General features: G+C 41.3%; 1 protein-coding gene across 2 annotated transcripts in view; it reads left to right on the forward strand.

Moving 5' to 3' along the window:
• mocos (molybdenum cofactor sulfurase) overlaps positions 1–14,382 on the forward strand; it is a 109,354-nt gene extending 94,972 nt beyond the window's left edge. For both annotated transcript variants that reach the window (XM_041244951.1, XM_041244952.1), the window contains 6 exons: positions 93–180; positions 634–758; positions 996–1,098; positions 1,585–1,720; positions 1,814–1,918; positions 12,159–14,382. In XM_041244951.1, the coding sequence (XP_041100885.1) occupies positions 93–180; positions 634–758; positions 996–1,098; positions 1,585–1,720; positions 1,814–1,918; positions 12,159–12,329 (728 nt within the window). In that variant the 3' untranslated portion in view covers positions 12,330–14,382. The remainder of the gene's footprint in view (positions 1–92; positions 181–633; positions 759–995; positions 1,099–1,584; positions 1,721–1,813; positions 1,919–12,158) is intronic.
• Positions 14,383–15,549: the final 1,167 nt, after the last annotated feature.

Here is a 15,549-nt window from a genome sequence, read left to right on the forward strand (position 1 = left end):
AGACTGGGATCCAGTAATATTAGTAATCCTGTGTGCATGAGAGTGTGCAGCACATTGTCCAATCACACCAGTGTACCTCTCCCATTGAACAGGCATGAGCACTGTAACCATCCCTGTGGAGAGTAGAGGTGAGGAGCAGCAGACACAGCCACTCTGCCAGAGCAAAGTGTGTGGGGACAGGTGAGGCTGAGGAGAAGGACTGAACTAAACTGACAAGTTGAAATGTAGAAGCAGAACAGATTTATACTTTTTTTGAAACTGATAAACTCAAACTTCCACCAACCATTTTTTTTTAAATCACACCCTTGTTTCTTTTAATATTATTTATGCCAGCATATTTAATGATACAGAGGAATTGGTGTAGGCAGTTCTTAAATACATTGGTAAGAGTGTTGTTTCTGGAAGTAGTGGTCAAGATGTTGTCTTAGGTCTGTGCAAGTAAAGGCAGGTTAATACTGCAATCACATGACCATCATTGAGGGTGATTTGTTATCTCTCTAGTCATGCAACTGTAGCCAGAGTTGCAAGATCATCTTCTGGTGGTTGCAAGCCTGAAATAAGAACTAGCTAACATGTACTCAGCTCATACAGGTATCATCCTATACCGCTCATAGCCTGTTCTTGTCACACCAGAGTAAAAACATTTGACTGTGGGGATGAGGTGGCTGATTGGATTTCGAAGTTTCTCGGAAGACACTGTCGTCTCATCAGACAGGGTTCAGATTTCACCAGAGAAGTTAAGAAAGGACACTTGCAAGGTAAGCAGGGCAGGGCAGGGGAAGGAGGTCTTCCTGGTTAGAGCTGGAGGACAGATATAGTACTGTAAACTTGGGGAAATAGCTTATCCAAGACAAGAGTAAATTGTAATGTAGGTGGATTTCATATATATAGTCCCTTTTTACTCAATTAAATTATATTCTAAAATATCCTGCCTACAAGCACAATCAATAATTATAAGTGAACCCGCACAACTGATGATGATGTTTCATTTCCAGGCCAAGCCTGGGTCTCAGCTTCTTTGTCTCTGGTGAATGAAGCGCAGTACCTGATGGTTAACAGAACCAGCATTCTACACCTGCAAGAAGAAATACAGAAGAGGTGAGCAATGATGTGCAGGCTTCCTTAGATATAAATAAAATAGCAGTATTTGTGGTACATTCAGAGCAAGAATCTCCAAACTCTTTGTTTTGATCACAGTCCGTCAGAAAGAATGATTTTTATTGGTTTAAAAAATAAAATGGGACTTGCACTGATGACATGTATTGTTAATCACTGGGGCATACATTTTTTAACTCTAGAAATCACCTGGTAATTTTTCAAAACTAGAACCAAACAGTAATGTTTTTAAGTCTTTTAAGCAGGGTGTTTCTTTTCATTAACTTGGAATTTTCTCCTTTAAAAAAAATAACAACCCATTTTGTCTTGGTTTACCTTTACAGCATTAATTCTATGCAGTTTTTAGCAAGTAGCACAAGATTAGTGCTGATCTGGGTCTGTGAAACCTGCTGTAAGTCTTGTTCCATGTAATCTAAAGTAATTGGTTTGCATATAAGAACTAGTTGAAGCTTTCTCTGCGTGATATAGGAACAATGCTAGTACCCTGCAGTTTAACACAGAGCAGCTGATAGGTCGTTTCCGTGCCAACTTTGTTGTTTGTGGGACACAGCCGTTTGAGGAAGATGGATGGACAGAACTGAAAATTGGACACACTTCTTTTCAGGTGAATGTTTTTACAAACCAAAATAGATCAATAGATTGTTTGAAATATAGGTATATGAATAAATCAGTAATGTGCCAGTGTGGTGTTGTAAAGGTTGTGGGACAGTGCGGCAGGTGTCAGATGATTGGCATTGACCAGGACACTGGAACGAGAAGCAAGGAGCCACTCCAGACTCTGTCTGCCTGCCGACGAGGCAAGGTAAGAGCTGATAAAGTACAATTAGTATTATTATTCTTATTATTAGTCTATAATCACCATGGCCATTTTAGTGTTGGTTTGGAAAGTCTAAAGACCCCACTGTGACATTTTAACCTCACAGTACATTTACAGTTAAACTGCAGTTTATAGCGACAGTATAAATCATTTAACACAAAAACTGATAAGAAAAATCAGACACAGAAAGACAGATGCAAGTTTTACAGGCTGTTTGTTTAACCCCTTGCGGTTCTATGTCGAACCAGGTCCAACGTTACAATTGTCCTTTTCCAGTCTGATGTCGGACCATGTCCGACATCAAAAAGACGTCAAGCACAGGTCTCTAGTCGTTTTTGCTCCGAAAAAAGCAGAGAAAACCTTTCAATGGCTGAGTGAGACTGATAGGAGCCGAATGAAGCCGAAAAAAAAACACTGTAAGAGCTAAACAAAGCAATTAAAATGCAATGTGTAGAACAGAGGAAACTCCATTCTGAATTAGCAAAATTGTCCTGTAAAAGCTTACGTATTTTAACAAGGGACAAATTTTCATATACAAGCACACACACACACACACACACACACACACACACACACACACACACACACACACACACACACACACACACACACACACACTGCACTCAATGGTATACATTGCCTTTTTTCTTTAAACCCCAGATAAATGCACATATCCAACTCTAATTAATTACAGACTCAATTTCAGAGGATCAGGGTTTTAAATCGTCCTTCTCAGTTAATATATAAATGATATAGAATAAGTTTAGATCTACAAAAAATAAAAATCAAAAATTGCAATGACCTAAACATAATCTTGTAAAATGTACATTTAAAAAGGCTCTTTCCCCACCCCAATTAATGTTGACTGTTAATGTGCTCTGAAACATCCCAAATCTTTTTATCTGCAAACAAAAATTCAAATAAGATTTAAGCCCCATGCACCAGAGAGATAACACGAACATACAAAGGAGATAGCTGCTTCTGCGTCCAGCATAGTACTGAGTGTCCTTTTGTGATTCAATGCCTTTTAAACCTGTTTTACTCTGAAAATATATAAATTTTAAACAGCGTGTGTAAAATAAACAGCACGTGTGAAAATAAATTGGACCTGACGCGCCTGACAAACACTGAATAAACGGACCGCAAAGGGTTAATCTTCAAAACGACATTCAGTTGAAAGCAAGATGCCCGGTGTCTGACATTTGGACTTTAGTGGACAAGAACAAGTACAGAAATAGCTGCACAGCAGCAATGGCGTCCTTGTTTGGTTCCACTATGTGAATCTTTTCAGGGGTCCCTGAGAGGTTCACTTGGTAAAAGCTTGACCGCGTGGTGAGCAGAGTCACACAGGTTTGCATCCTGCCTGTGCAAAGTTGTATTTTGTAACGAGTAAAACATTCATGAAGTTACAAGTACATCTACAGTATTTCCAGTATGTCCTGTAAAAAAAATCAGAGCACCTCTGAGAACATTATCTAGGATAAAAAGAAATGGACGTTCACATGGGGTAAAATTTCAACAATGTCAGTAAAATTTCAGAAACCACCTGTTTATGTGTTGATTATTTGTGCCATGCGAATCAGGCTTTAATTAACTAAAATCCTTAACTTACCTCCTATGTCTTTACAAAAATTTTTATAAAAACAGGAGTTCGGTAAAGTATGTTTTTCATTATATAGATATTATATATATATATATATATATATATATATATATATATATATATATATATATATATATATATATATTAGCTTGCGTAGTTCAGGAGGCGTGCAGCAGGGGGCTTCCAATTTCTTGTCAATTAGTACCTATTTTCTATTTAAGTCCTGATCACTTGCACCTTCGCTGTCTAGCGTTTCGTTTTTGTAGCAAACACTCACATGCTGTCTTTTCGTGCTTCACCGCTAATCTACACTTCGTTGCCTTTCACTGGAGGTCAATTCTCTGCACAGCACTCCCAAGATATTATCAAATATTTTCCTACCTGCTCCGGTGCTGCTTCTCATCATTCAGCTTGTCCACTCGGCTGCAGGAGCTCCAGCGTTAGTCTTTCCTGCTCTTTCCAGCCTCCAGCCCAGCAGCAGCACCGTCCAAACCGCAGCTTCATTTCTCAACTCGTCCGTGTCTTTATTAGACAGACTGGCCCTCCACTAAAACCTCTAAAGTTCCTTCAACAAGACATCGACATTCCTGTCGTCAGCATTTGCCTTGCCATAATTTCTCTTTTTAATCCACCACAAAGATCTATCAGCTGAACATTCCTTTACTCTTCACTTGCAATCAAGCGCCCCTCCTCCGCTCCCAGAGCCAGCACAAATTACCGTTCCTTCATGGGATCCTGCCCTTGGTTTCTGTTAGCTATGTTCAACGTTTTAAAGACCTATCTAGTCAATTTCATACTCCATTTCAACATGTGTCGGCTCGTGCTTTCGACTGGTCACAACATGCTTCAACAACACTGCTGTTGTGCAACTTTTCCACCGGCGCCTCTCAATCCGTGGCTACCATGGCAACGCCCTCATTGAGCGACTGCGGGGAGTGGTAAGTCACCATGGTGACCAGGCAGCTTTATCCGAAGCTGCGGGCTCCGTGCCTCAGTGCTGCAGTCTTCTGGCTTGCTATTGCTGCGCGGACTCGTTCAACTCATCGAATTGACATCTTAATACTGTGTTAACGTATTTCTATACATGACTAACTGTCCTAAAACATGTAACGAAGATATTCAAATCTAAAAGAATATGCAATTGTTGTTCTACACCGACAAGGATTTTAATCACAATAACCAAATATATTCAACCCGACTTCACTCAAGCCAATGGTTAATTCTAATCATAACTGCTAGATGGCAGTATAACACCACACATTTTATACAGTCTCTAAGCTGGTTTGCCATCACTGTGAAGCTCACACGCTCCAGCTTTTCTATACATTCCTGCAGTTTGTCACTCCGAGGGATTCGCAGGAGTCCCCCTCCTCCTCAACATTTTGTAGCAACTGACATTCTTCAATTTCAACTCTTCCCTCTTCAAGGACCTGGTCATGAAGCAACCTTACTCAGCTGTTTTTGAGATGCTCAATATCTGCCATCATAGTAACATCCTGCTTCCATGCATCATGCATCCATTCCTGTGACTTATTCCTGTTCCAAGATTCGTGTTTCATCATCTGGCGCTGCTCCTCCAATCCGATCAGCTTCATCAAAGTCATCATTTCATCAATGCAAGCCACTAGTCAGTCATGGAACCATGTCCTACGATTTATCAACGTTCCAGTCAATGTCTTCCTACCCCCAATAGACAATAAACTGCTCCTGACCAATCAATAGGTTTTGCAGATGCCTCGGAGCAACACATTCTTCATCCTCTGATTCTGCAGCGGTCTCAGATCTCTGCAATCTTCATCTCTGCCCAAAAGCAGCTCCATCTCTGGCTCCATCTAAAACTGCCTTAACACTGAAAGACCAATATCTATTGCATTCAGCAGATCCCTACTCTCTGCAGCAGACCATCGCACTCTACCGATGGTAGTCCTCCATTCTCTATTGCAGATCTCTGCTCTCACAGCTGGGCCTCTGCACACTATTGACAGCACTCCATTGTTTTCTTCCTCAGACCTCTGCTCTGTTCAGCAGATCCCGTCCTCTACTGTTAATCGCTCCTCACTACAGCAGATCTCCACTCCCTCTTCAGATCAGCTCACTACTGCAGCTGCAAAAGTTGTTCTAGTTTACTGTTTAAATCTGCAACCGCACTTCTCCAGAGCCTACAATGCTCCAGCCTTCCTTCAATACGCAGATCGTGGCAGCATTCCCACAATCAAGGCTAACGCTAATCCCCATCTAATCAAAATCCGGGGCACTTCCTCAGCAATCCTATCATATCTCCACTCATCCTACAGCATTAATACTTGCTTTGAGACATGGTAAGAGGCTGGAAATCTGTCTTGATTATGAGCTAAGGATTTCCACGATTAAGAGAATAACTGGCGTTGTGAAACCCAAATCTCTGAACGTGAGTTTACCTTTTCCATTTCAAGCAGACATAATAGCAGCAAACCGCTGATCGATCCTGTATTAACTAACACATAGAAAGGCGACATCTCATCTCTGCCCTCATTTCTAGAATATTGGATGCAAAGGCGCCGTGCTTCCCCAGTAGCCGATTCATGTTTGTTCAATCCAGCTGCCACCTCAGCCCTCAGTCCCAGCTCTTCCTTCTGCCTCTACTTTCGGTATCCAAGTTCAGTCAGTTTGTCCCATTTGCTTCCACAACCCCCATCCAGAATCCTCAGCTTCTCCAGGTGCTATTTGACTGAATCCAACTCTCAGTAACCTCCTTCAATCTGCTCAGCATTACATGCCTGCAGCCCTCCATCTTGTTCAAGAGCTCCTATTCTACAGCCTGCTCAGTGTCTTCAATCCTCTGCACCCAGATTCGAATAATCATAGTCCTTCAATCAAAACCTGGCTCTCTTGGTCTGTGCTAGGGATTCTCTCCAACTCCCTCCAGTCTCTCCATATCAGCATTCTGCCTGACCCTCTGGGGATTCTTGAGAGTTTTCCCCATGCCTCACCTTCCTGTGTGTCTATATCAACATATATTCGCCATTTGCTAATTTCCACTCTTCAGAAAAGCCGCTTCTCCCTCTACAATGATTTACCCATGGAGATCAGCTGCCTCTCTGCCACCTTCCATGCTTACTCCATCACTTGGCTGCATACCTAAAGACGGATCAATTCAGCGTGGTCGGTCCACTCACCCGTCAAGTATCAAGTCCCCTATCCCCCTTTTCAAGGTATCTCCCCAGCAGGAACCCCCCCCCCCCCCCCCCCCTCCTCAGACCATCTGACTGGGGAAAATGGGGGTTCATAATACCTATTGGACAGGAAGTGGACTTATAGTATTGTGGCATTAGCCCACCCATCCCAAGTCAAAGGAGTAATTAATAGAAATGCAAAATTGGTAAGATTTAGGGAATAGCAACAATCACTTTAACTATAGTGCAGTGGTGCACGTCTCTGGCCCATTCCAGGTCTTTATTCCAAGCAGGTCCTAAATTAGTTATTGTTAAATTGCTAACAGTCAATAAACTAATTAAGTACACAATGGAAACAAAAATCCAGATTGGAATGGATCGAGGGCCAGACCTCATCACCAAAGTTGGTCTGAAACTTGATGTATTAAATCAAACACAGGATTGTTAATTTGCATGTTTCTTTCTGCCAAAACATTCCCTAAAAAGTGCCTATTAGATCAGAATTAGTACAATAACAATTTTAATAAAAAGTCATAGTAAAATGGACCAGTTTGAGTCATTATATGTTTTACTATGAGCTTCAATAGCCTGTGCTTAATTAAAACAGCAGAGAGAAAAAGCTTCAGAGGGTCAAGCTCACAATTTAAATTTGACCGACTGCTATGCAATGGCAACCACGTTACATGAAAGACAGCGTGCTGCAGGTACTGAAGCAGGTCCACTCTCACAGCTAGGGCATAGACAATTCATTGATTCCTCTCACTCCTATTATCACTCGCCTCCGAGCAGGCCTCCTTCCTCTCCACCCTCGCCTCCGAGAAGGCCTCCCTCCTCGACTCCACCCTCGTCTCTGAGCAGGCCTCCCTCCTCTCCACCCTCTCCTCCAGAGCAGGCCTCCAGCCTCACCTCCTCGCATGGCTCCCTCCTTTCCACCCTCACCCCCTGAGCAGGCCTCCCTCCTCTCCACCCTCGCCTCCGAGCAGACCTCGTTTCTCTCCACCCTCGCCTCAAGAGCAGGCCTCCCTCCTCGACTCTCCCCTTCCCCCCAGCCTGATCACGAATGTGGGGGAACTGGTCCTCCTCTGCAGTGGATTCCTACATCCATTCATCCTTCCTTGATATAGTTGCTGCTCCTTTTAAAAATGCTAGAATCATCTCTACTCTTCAAAGTACTCTGCGCACTTCAAAGACAGACCAACTCTGGCGCGGTCAGTTCATTCAGCTTTCAAGGACCAAGTCTGTTATCTGCCTTTTTTCAGCAATGTCAAGATATCTCTCATACGGGAAACCCTGCTCCCCCCCCTGCCCGGACCCTCTATTCATTGATTCTTCCTGATCTATCGTCGCTCGTCTCTGGTTCTCAACCCACCTCTCCACTCTCCTCTCCAGGACAGACCTCCCTCCTCAGCTTTATTCACCCCATTCATTCCGTATCGGTGCAGCCACCTCCGTTGCAAGGGCCAGCATCAATCAGAGCCTGATCAAGACCATGGGGCGCTGGTCCTCTTCTGCAATGGATTCTTATGTTCATTCATCTCCCTCCGACATAGTTGCAGCCCATTCCAAAATTGCTAGTATGCCTGAAGTCGGGGCTACCTGTCTGCCAGAGCCACTAGAGGTTTTCCCCTAATTAGCTTCAAGGGTTTTTTTCATCTCCACTGAGCAGCAGGTATACACATAGTCATATCCTACTAAATTTACTAACCATTCTCCTGTTTGTCCTGTTTTGTCCTTCTAGTCTTTTGTTTGTTATGCGCTGACATGTGCTGTCTTTTGTTAGTCTCACGGTGTGGGAGATTTGGTGAGGAGCCGGGGGGCCATCCTTTTGGGGGGGCAAGTGATCTCACTTCCCCGACCTCAGGGCAGGCTTCAGCCTCCCTTGACCTTCGGGGGGGTTCTCACCATATGAGTCAGAGCGGACCCCCGGCCACACTCTGTTCTTTCACATCTCCTGCGCTTATCTTGCCTCACTCAAGGCTCTGTTCTACACTATCTCTCAGTTCGGGATGTGGCTACTCATGCTCGAGTCCCATACTAACCTCTATGCCTTGTTCTTATCTCAGGTCCCAGGCAGCATGAAGTCTTGGCCAATTGGGGGTCTAACGAGCTCCCCTTTACAGAAATCTCAGACGATGGGTACCTCTCCCTCTCTAACTCCTTTCGTGTCCCGGTCTTCCGGGGCCATCTTCCTCTGAGGGACGGCTCCCCGAGTCATAATCTCCCTGCGTAGATCGCGAGGCTCTCCATGTGGCCTTGGAGCATCAACCGATCTGACCTCTCTCAAATAGACAACTCACTAACCCAGGGAGACCTTGGTTTGTCCTCTTATCCTTCCTTAGTTTCCCTTTGGGGGGAAGGTTATCGCTTCCCGGCATTGGAGGTCGATCAGTTCAGCTTCACCTCGGCGAGGCGGTTCTTCGAGTAGTCAAAATGAATCTCCTATTCTATTACTAACTCACAAGCACTTTGTCTTTATCCTAGTAGCCCCTTTATGCTGGCCTGGCTCCTGCCTCGTGAACTAGCTCAAAGCCAATGAGTAATATATTCTGACCCATATTATTTTATATATTCTATGATAATACCAGTGTAACTGATATTTCCTGTGCTTAATTGTCTGACTACAGGCTACTACTGATGTCAGTACTAGCCTGAAATCCCTATTGACGACAGATCGGGCCTAATATTTTTGATTACAGGCAAATTCTGACGACAGTGAAATGAGAATTTGCAGCCTTTTTAAAAATACCTGTCAGTTTTAAAGATGGTTATGGTTTCACATAAGCAATGCAGTGAAAGCTTATTTGTTAAAAAAATGTCTGAACACAAGTAGCAAAAGATCTCTGAAATTCTGGACGGTACGTCCTCCAATCTGCAAGCACCACCTAAAGGCCATTCACAGGAAACATTAAATTACAGCATTACATATGTATAGACACTGCTGTGCAAAAGTCTTGTTGCATTTTTCTACTCTGATGCATTATGAGCATCAACAATTTACTATTATAACAACCTTGACTTGCATAAAGAAGGAAAAACATTGAGTGAAATAGCTCGCATCACTCGATTTTCAAGGTATGGCATCCGAAGCAAAATCAACAAGTGCAGAGAAACATCATCTGTAATTGACAAACCCAGGACTGGAAGACCCAAAAAGCTGTCTAACAAGGAAGAGCAATACTTGAAGATAATATCCTTAAGGAATAGAAAGAGGACAAGCGTTAAATTGACAACAGAACTGGCAGAAGGCACAGGTGTCACTGTCCATCCACGAGCAGTCTAAAGACCCTTTGACCATTGTTCCATAGTCCAATTGCTGTGTTCTTGTGCATATTTTAGCCTTTTAGTCTTGTTCCCCTTTCTTAACAGAGGTATTCTTACTGCTACACATCCTTTAAGTCCTGATTTCAAGAATGACCTTCATGCTGCTGATTTGATGGATGACAACACTTATTAAAACCTGTCCTGTTGTCCTGCCTTTTCAGGTTAATAAAACATAGTAGTTGCATATGCAGTACAAAAACAAATCAGTGGCCTTCTCTAAACAGCAATCTAAAGGGAGAAGATGGTTTTAAAAAATCCCAAAGACCTTTTATAAAGAATTCATATTTTTAGACAAAGAAAAAAAAAAAAAGACATGTCTTTACCACTGTGGTCTGCTCATTTATTTTATCAGTTTAAGATTTGCTCAATCAGCTTATCCATCTTACAGCCTCTGTTTACATCGTAGCAGCAGTTACACTGATGTTAACTTTGTTTGGTGCTTCTTTAACAAGCAATTTGCTCTTTTGTTAACTTTGTTTGGTGCTTCTTTAACAAGCAATTTGCTCTTTGAAGGTGAAACTATGCGGCCACATTTACTGTCTCAATCACTCCAGCATGTCTAAACTAAACATTGTGTCCTTCAGCATGTACTTTATCCCAGGAGGAAGCACTGTCAGGTTCTATTGGAAATGAGACAAGAGCTGGGTTTGTATATCCCTTGGGCAGCTTGAGTTCACAACACCATGTATGAAAGACAGATTTTAGTTAACAGAATTTAGGTAATGCGGTTAATTGGGAAATGTCTTGTGCACAGCAACTTTATTTTCATTCTCATTACCTTGCTGTAGAGTGCCTCTAAGGTGTCAGGATCGTTAAGCCCTGAAACATACTGTGGTAGGATATCATCACGGCCCAAGCTGTTACCGGCAAGAATTAGAAATTCAGAGAGAAGAAAAAACAAATCAAAAGGTTCACACCAAACAATACAATATATAGAGGGAGGGAGGGAGGGAGGGAGGGACGGCCTCACCTAACTCCCTCCACCAAACAAAGGATTTTACACCCCTCTGATATAGGTGGACATTCCCCAGTTAGCACTCCATTACCTAATTGGAGAATGGCCACACCTGTGATTGTCGTCAGGGGCAGAATTAACAAAATGAATCCACCCTGCCAACAAGTCTATAAAGTCCACAGCTGAAGAATAACGATGTGGTTGTTTGCACTGCTGAAACATAAATAGTTTATCACAGTCTCAGATATCAAAAGGAGTGAGGAAACTTAAAGATATACCACCCAAAACTCCTGGGAGTCTGGAGACTTGTGTGATATTTTATTGTTCACTCACACACACACACACACACATAGTGGCATTTTTTGCTTTTGGATGCAGTAATCATTTAGCTGTGTGGATTCACAGATCTAGGTAATCAAAGACTTGCTTAACTTTTAATGACTATTAAGCCAGTATTATTAACTTTAACCTAGCAACTGCCAAGGTTTCTCGTTCACTGATGGTCTGGAGTTAGGGAGAAAGAAAGTTTCACAGAAGGATCCACTAAAAAATAAAGAAACAAGTGCTAAAGTATACCAGGCATACAAATCAAAGTTTACTTTTTCTTTTTACTGGAAACAGAAAACAAAGTTAAAATAATTAGCATGGTGAGCTAATTGGGTTTTTTTTTTATGACAAGGTTTTCATTCTCTTTTTTATATATGAGTTTTAGCTAATAAGTTATGAAGCATCATAAGTGGTTTACAACCTCCTTTGAATTCATCTTCTATATGACTTGCCTAACATGCACAACAGTTTGCACAAGTCACAAATCACAACTTATAACTGCGTGTGCAATGAGATATTCTTAAATAAATAAATAAATGTTGCTTTAATTAATTAATAAATTGACTTTTAAAGAAACAAGGCCTCCTGCATATAGATCATGAGATCTTGGGCACTGTATTTGGAACCAGTGAAAGTTGAACTAATCATACCTAGCATGTGTAACACATGTATGCGATGCATGGACGCTTGTGCAAATGGACAAGGCTCTTTGGCGCAGCAGCTCGACATTTGCTTGGGTTCGAGCCCAGTCTTCGTCCTTTTAGATGTGGTAGTCATTTATCCATCTATTACTAATGCATATTATTTAAACAAATACCACCTGCATCATTTCAAAACATTTATCTAAGTTTATTTGTGTTTTTAAAGGTTACCTTCGGTGTTTATCTGCTGCACCAGCCCTCAGAGACTTCATCATATCCCATCACCATTTCAGCGGGGTCCTGGATATCTGCTGTAGTAAAAAGAGAAGGTTGCGACCCAGCTAAAGAGAATCACTCAGGAAAGCCCAACATGCTATCTGGCTGTGTAGTGGCATAGGGACTGTGTGTGTCATGAGGGGTGTAAGCCTTGGGACAATATATTTCATGAGACAAGATTATGATTCTTTGTATAACATGAAACAAGGTGCAGTGGAAACAAATACTGGGCAATTTTAGTTTTAAAGAAAAAAAAAATAAGATTGTGATAGACAACTTGAGGTCTGGAAAAACTCCATGCTAAACAAGAGGACCACTTGGCAAGCTAGAGCCCCTGCTCTGGCTCTCAGCTTCAGACAGATTTTGTTTACTCCTCACACCATACAACAGATAACAGGATGATGCAAATTCTTATCTTAAGGCATGTTTATACTGAAGCAATTTGCCGTGTATGTGGCGGCACCGATGCAGTATCCCTTGCAGTGTAAATGGGAAAAGCCGGTAAAATCAACCACACTTTATATCCTGTTCTGCTACATGTTGATTGAAGAAATAAATCCAACAAAATGGCAAGTGACCCAGGCATTAATTGGTCCGAAACAACTTTCAGTAGTGTTTCATGGAGCTTTCAGTAGCGTAGCCCTAAATCTTAAAGTTCCAGAACGCCAACTAAAATATATAGTTTTCCAAAACAAATCAGAGGATTTCACATTTTATGGTGAATGTAAAAAACAAAATGCTTTTCTGTGGGAATATGGCTTTAGTCATAGACTAAATGTCTACGACATTCTGTACTGAATCTGTCCAAAATTGAGACATACTGCCCTCTGGTGGGCAATGGAGATGGTTCAGTTTAGTAAAATTAACATGAGCTTCGCTCAAGATTTATGTTAAATGTTATAAAATCAATATTCTTGTGTACTCTTAAATGTACAAACAATGAAAATTAAGTCATTTATAATTCAGAAAATGATTTTAATTCAATTAATTCATTAAAATGATAACTATTGGACGTTTATGATTTATTTTGGTACTGCATTGGGTGAAATCAGGAGAATAGAACTGTAATTATTAAGTAAAAATGCATAATTTGGAAAAAGTTATTTCACAAAAGAGTATTTTAACTGAGTGCATGTTAATACTTTTTATACTTCTTTGTTTGAATATGGGAGGTGCTTTGTAACGAGGGTATGACGTAATCCTGCTTGCATTCGAAAGGGCCAGTCATTGAACTAATGATGGGAAATATGCTGTGATCGGATAATTTGACTATGTCCCGCCCATTTCCACAGTTTATTTAAACTCCTGCAGAGCATAGAAAAGTAGTCTCTGTAAGGAAAAACGACATGCGTGCATTGAGGTGTGTAACTTGGCAACCAGCCTGAAAATCGCTGCCAAGACTCAAAAATAGTCTTGTAACAATCTAACTGCATGGCTTAAGGCTAACAGAAACACTGACTGCTGCTGGAGACAGCAAGAAAAGGACTTCTCGGAGAAAAGACCGTAATTCAAACAATGTAGGCTATAAAAGCTTATCTGACTTAACTGCTTAAAAACATTTGTTTTAACAAAAGACTTTTAATAATGAAGTGAGATCCGAGTTAAGCGCAAATAGTATTTGTGTACTATCTCACCTATCGAAAAGTAGTAATATTAAATATGATTGAAACAAAACTGAATTGAACTTTTCAGAGATGTTAAATGAATAATACGCCATTTGGTGTGTGGTTTTGTTGCATTGTGGGATGTTGACATGTGTAGAAGACGCCATCTTGATTTTCTTAAAATCCCTTGCCTACCTAGCATGGAGAAGACACCATCTCGGATCTCAAGTTTTAAAACTGAAACACTTATAACCAAGCAGAGAAAGTCACCCAATCCCTACAATTCCCTTTCATCCCATAAAAGGACTGGTAACTAAACAATTTATGAATGTCCATCGTGCATACCTAGATTATAGGATTAATTCTGTTTAAACTGTGTTTGATGTAATGTCGTTAACCAATAACTTATGTTGAATTATTTCATGATAAAATATATGAATGCATTAATTAATGTGTGAATATATTTAGAATTCTAATTACAACTGGATATATGGTTAAAGCGTACCTGTACCCAAAAACTAACAAAGCTCTTTGTGCTCCCCATATCCAATAAATGCTGCTTGCAGCACGTATTTGGTCAACAAGTCACTCGTTTAGTGATTTTTTTCAGTTTCTTTGTCCACTTTCTGGGTCAAGTAACATTTGAAATAGCTGACATATTGGAGCCTTTCAGGCAGCGACATGACGTCAAGTCGTTGATTTCCCTGATAGGCCAAAAGCTGCGTACATGGGTTTATGGGATACAACGGTGAAAAACCATAGCAAAACCAGAGCAAAGCTTTCAGATGCTTGAATAATATGTGTAAAAATAAGATGAAAAGGTTATTTTGTGTGCCAAAGCCTATTAATTCAGAATAGCTGATCATAGCAAAACAAATTACCACATAATTTGAGAACGGGGCATACACTTAACATTCGGTTGAAATTCTTTTGTGTGAGGACCACTTTGAACCTGAATGCTACGAAAGGAACACTGAGGCAGAGCTTCTGTTTAAAAGTATTTTTTTTTCACAGTAAAACATGTTTAAAAGGCACTGCATATCAACAGGACACTCAGTACTGCATCTCCAGCCCCGCCTCACCCCTTGTTCACTGTATTTATCACATACCTCTTCATAATCGTGCATACTGATAAATCATCTCCTAATCACTCGTTTTATCACCAAACTCCTCAATAGTACTATACAAGTCTTACTATAACATCTCAAAAAGCTTGGCAGATGTCTGTGATATTCTTTGAGCGCTGGATACAGAAGCAGCTACCTTTAGTGTGGCTTCAGTACCTGCCACTAGTGATAGCGGAACCCTTTTACCCCTTTGCAGTCCTATGTCGACCAGGTCCGACACTGCATTTTTCCCTTTCTGATCCGATGACCTTGTCCAACATCATCAAAAAGACGTCAAACACAGGTCTCTCGTAGTTTTTCTCCGGAGAAATCAGAGAAAACCTTTCAATGGCCGAGTGAGACCGATACAAGCCGAAAGAAGCCGGAAAAAAGGGCCGGATCTGAGCAATACACATAGACCCTGCACCACAGAGATAGCACGGACACAAACAAACAAGATAGCTGCTTCCACATCCAGCGCTCAAAGACTATCACTTGACATTTGTGGAGATTTTTGAGATGTTATAGTAATAAAATAATGACTTGGATCACATTATTGGAGTTTGGTGATGAAACGAGTGATCAGGAGATGATTTATCAGTATGCTCGACTATGAAGAGGTATGTGATAA

This window comes from Polyodon spathula, chromosome 3 (genome assembly GCF_017654505.1).
Source record: "Polyodon spathula isolate WHYD16114869_AA chromosome 3, ASM1765450v1, whole genome shotgun sequence".
In the NCBI taxonomy this organism is placed as follows: Eukaryota; Metazoa; Chordata; class Actinopteri; order Acipenseriformes; family Polyodontidae; genus Polyodon; species Polyodon spathula.